At 43.9% G+C, this 4,008-nt stretch overlaps 1 protein-coding gene across 1 annotated transcript; it reads right to left on the bottom strand.

Moving 5' to 3' along the window:
* Window positions 1-74: 74 nt before the first annotated feature.
* Window positions 75-1,491, bottom strand: LOC137653045 (uncharacterized). Its single transcript, XM_068386439.1, has 3 exons — window positions 1,246-1,491; window positions 779-1,094; window positions 75-157 (listed from the first exon to the last, which is right to left on the bottom strand). The coding sequence occupies exons 1-3, from the start codon at window positions 1,489-1,491 to the stop codon at window positions 75-77; spliced, it is 645 nt and encodes a 214-aa protein (XP_068242540.1).
* Between the last annotated feature and the right edge of the window lie 2,517 nt (window positions 1,492-4,008).

Genomic DNA, 4,008 nt, shown 5'->3' with positions numbered 1-4,008 from the left:
GCTGTCGAAAACACTTTATATTTTTCCTTTCTTTCTCTTTTTAATCTTTCTTTTTCTTTATTTTCTCATTCTTCTTATCCTCCATCTCCTTCCTCTTTTTCATCCTCTCCATCTCCCTCTCCCTCTCCCTCCTCCTCGAGTGGGAGAGGTGGGAGGGCTGTTGAAAACATTTCTTTGTCATCTCCTTTATTTCTCATTCTTTCTTTTTATCCATTTTTTCCTTCCCCTCCTATTCCATCTTCTCCTCCATCTCCCTCTCCTCTCCCTCTCCCTTGAGAGGGAGAGGTGGCAAGGCTATCGAAGACACTTCTTTTTCATCTCCTCTTTTTTTTATCCTTTCTTTTTCTCCATGTCCTCTTTCGTCTTCTCCCTCTCTCCTCTCTCTCTCCCTCGTGAGTGAGAGGTGACAAAGTTATCAAAAACACTTCTTTATTATCTCTTTTTTCTGATCCTTTCTTTTTCTCCATGTCCTCATTCGTCTTCTCCCTCTCTCCTCTCCCTCTCCCCTCGTGAGGGAGAGGTGACAAAGTTATCAAAAACACATCTTTATCATCTCTTTTTTTTTTCTGATCCTTTCTTTTTCTCCATTTCCTCATTCGTCTTCTCCCTCTCTCCTCTCCCTCTCCCTCTTGAGGGAGAGATGACAAAGTTATCAAAAACACTTCTTTATCATCTCTTTTTTTTTCTGATCCTTTCTTTTTCTCCATGTCCTCATTCGTCTTCTCCTCTCTCCTCTTCCTCTCCCTCTAGAGGGAGAGGTGACAAAGTTATCAAAAACACTTCTTTATCATCTCCTTTTTCTGATCCTTTCTTTTTCTCCATGTCCTCATTCGTCTTCTCCCTCTCTCCTCTCCCTCTCCCTCGTGAGGGAGAGGTGGCAAAGTGATCAAAAACACTTCTTTATCATCTCTTTTTTTCTGATCCTTTCTTTTTCTCCATGTCCTCATTCGTCTTCTCCTTCTCTCCTCTCCTCTCCCTCGTGAGGGAGAGGTGACAAAGTTATCAAAAACCACTTCTTTATCATCTCTTTTTTCTGATCCTTTCTTTTTCTCCATGTCCTCATTCGTCTTCTCCCTCTCTCCTCTCCCTCTCCCCTTGTGAGGGAGAGGTGACAAAGTTATCAAAAACACTTCTTTATCATCTCCTTTTTCTGATCCTTCCTTTTCTCCATGTCCTCATTCGTCTTCTCCCTCTCTCCTCTTCCTCTCCCTCTAGAGGGAGAGGTGACAAAGTTATCAAAAACACTTCTTTATCATCTCTTTTTTTCTGATCCTTTCTTCTTCTCCATGTCCTCATTCGTCTTCTCCCTCTCTCCTCTTCCTCTCCCTCGCGAGGGAGAGGTGGCAAAGTGATCAAAAACACTTCTTTATCATCTCTTTTTTCTGATCCTTTCTTCTTCTCCATGTCCTCATTCGTCTTCTCCCCTCTCTCCTCTCCCTCTCCCTCGTGAGGGAGAGGTGGCAAAGTGATCAAAAACACTCTCTTTATCATCTCTTTTTTCTGATCCTTTCTTTTTCTCCATGTCCCTCATTCGTCTTCCCCCTCTCTCCTCTCCCTCTCCCTCCAGAGGGAGAGGTGACAAAGTTATCAAAAACACTTCTTTATCACCTCTTTTTTTCTGATCCTTTCTTTTTCTCCATGTCCTCATTCGTCTTCTCCCTCCCTCTCTCCTCTCCCTCTCCCTCGTGAGGGAGAGGTGGCAAAGTGATCAAAAACACTTCTTTATCATCTCTTTTTTTCTGATCCTTTCTTTTTCTCCATGTCCCCATTCGTCTTCTCCCTCTCTCCTCTCCCTCTCCCTCGTGAGGGAGAGGTGACAAAGTTATCAAAAACACTTCTTTATCATCTCTTTTTTTCTGATCCTTTCTTTTTCTCCATGTCCTCATTCGTCTTCTCCCTCTCTCCTCTCCCACTCCCTCTCGAGGGAGAGGTGACAAAGTTATCAAAAACACTTCTTTATCATCTCTTTTTTCTGATCCTTTCTTTTTCTCCATGTCCTCATTCGTCTTCTCCCTCTCTCCTCTTCCTCTCCCTCGTGAGGGAGAGGTGACAAAGTTATCAAAAACACTTCTTTATCATCATTTTTTTTTTCTGATCCTTTCTTTTTCTCCATGTCCTCATTCGTCTTCTCCCTCTCTCCTCTCCCTCTCCCTCTCGAGGGAGAGGTGACAAAGTTATCAAAAACACTTCTTTATCATCTCTTTTTTCTGATCCTTTCTTTTTCTCCATGTCCTCATTCGTCTTCTCCCTCTCTCCTCTCCCTCTCCCTCGTGAGGGAGAGGTGGCAAAGTGATCAAAAACACTTCTTTATCATCTCTTTTTTCCTGATCCTTTCTTTTTCTCCATGTCCTCATTCGTCTTCTCCCTCTCTCCTCTTCCTCTCCCTCGTGAGGGAGAGGTGGCAAAGTGATCAAAAACACTTCTTTATCATCTCTTTTTTTCTGATCCTTTCTTTTTCTCCATGTCCCCATTCGTCTTCTCCCTCTCTCCTCTCCCTCTCCCTCGTGAGGGAGAGGTGGCAAAGTGATCAAAAACACTTCTTTATCATCTCTTTTTTCCTGATCCTTTCTTTTTCTCCATGTCCTCATTCGTCTTCTCCCTCTCTCCTCTTCCTCTCCCTCGTGAGGGAGAGGTGGCAAAGTGATCAAAAACACTTCTTTATCACCTCTTTTTTCTGATCCTTTCTTTTTCTCCATGTCCTCATTCGTCTTCTCCCTCTCTCCTCTCCCTCTCCCTCGTGAGGGAGAGGTGGCAAAGTGATCAAAAACACTTCTTTATCATCTCTTTTTTCCTGATCCTTTCTTTTTCTCCATGTCCTCATTCGTCTTCTCCCTCTCTCCTCTTCCTCTCCCTCGTGAGGGAGAGGTGGCAAAGTGATCAAAAACACTTCTTTATCACCTCTTTTTTCTGATCCTTTCTTTTTCTCCATGTCCTCATTCGTCTTCTCCCTCTCTCCTCTCCCTCTCCCTCGTGAGGGAGAGGTGACAAAGTTATCAAAAACACTTCTTTATCATCTCTTTTTTCTGATCCTTTCTTTTTCTCCATGTCCTCATTCGTCTTCTCCCTCTCTCTCTCCTCTCCCTCGTGAGGGAGAGGTGGCAAAGTGATCAAAAACACTTCTTTATCATCTCTTTTTTCTGATCCTTTCTTTTTCTCCATGTCCTCATTCGTCTTCTCCCTCTCTCCTCTCCCTCTCCCTCGTGAGGGAGAGGTGACAAAGTTATCAAAAACACTTCTTTATCATCTCTTTTTTCTGATCCTTTCTTTTTCTCCATGTCCTCATTCGTCTTCTCCCTCTCTCCTCTCCCTCTCCCTCGTGAGGGAGAGGTGGCAAAGTGATCAAAAACACTTCTTTATCATCTCTTTTTTCTGATCCTTTCTTTTTCTCCATGTCCTCATTCGTCTTCTCCCTCTCTCCTCTCCCTCTCCCTCGTGAGGGAGAGGTGGCAAAGTGATCAAAAACACTTCTTTATCACCTCTTTTTTCTGATCCTTTCTTTTTCTCCATGTCCTCATTCGTCTTCTCCCTCTCTCCTCTCCCTCTCCCTCGTGAGGGAGAGGTGGCAAAGTGATCAAAAACACTTCTTTATCACCTCTTTTTTCTGATCCTTTCTTTTTCTCCATGTCCTCATTCGTCTTCTCCCTCTCTCCTCTCCCTCTCCCTCGTGAGGGAGAGGTGACAAAGTTATCAAAAACACTTCTTTATCATCTCTTTTTTCTGATCCTTTCTTTTTCTCCATGTCCTCATTCATCTTCTCCCTCTCTCCTCTCCCTCTCCCTCTTGAGGGAGAGGTGGCAAAGTGATCAAAAACACTTCTTTATCATCTCTTTTTTCTGATCCTTTCTTTTTCTCCATGTCCTCATTCGTCTTCTCCCTCTCTCCTCTTCCTCTCCCTCTCGCGGGAGAGGGGGTGTAGGAAGGGGGGTCGTGGAGAGGGGCAGTGGTCGGTCGGAAAACATGAAGGCCAAGAGACCGTGAGTGTCATTAAAATGTCATTTTAGCCAAAGT

Source organism: Palaemon carinicauda, chromosome 14, assembly GCF_036898095.1.
Source record: "Palaemon carinicauda isolate YSFRI2023 chromosome 14, ASM3689809v2, whole genome shotgun sequence".
Lineage (NCBI taxonomy): Eukaryota > Metazoa > Arthropoda > Malacostraca > Decapoda > Palaemonidae > Palaemon > Palaemon carinicauda.
This window is presented reverse-complemented; position numbering and strand designations above follow the sequence as displayed.

What these genes read in the sequence shown, in the direction of transcription:
- LOC137653045 (XM_068386439.1), bottom strand. Translation starts at nt 1,491, where the DNA reads ATGATAAAGAGAGTGTTTTTGATCACTTTGCCACCTCTCCCTCACGAG. An exon ending in AAAAAAGAGATGATAAAGAA is followed by an intron (nt 1,095 to 1,245) that starts GTGTTTTTGATA and finishes CTCCCTCACAAG; the next exon opens with GGGAGAGGGAGAGGAGAGAG. An exon ending in AAAGGAGATGATAAAGAAGT is followed by an intron (nt 158 to 778) that starts GTTTTTGATAAC and finishes TGTTTTCAACAG; the next exon opens with CCCTCCCACCTCTCCCACTC.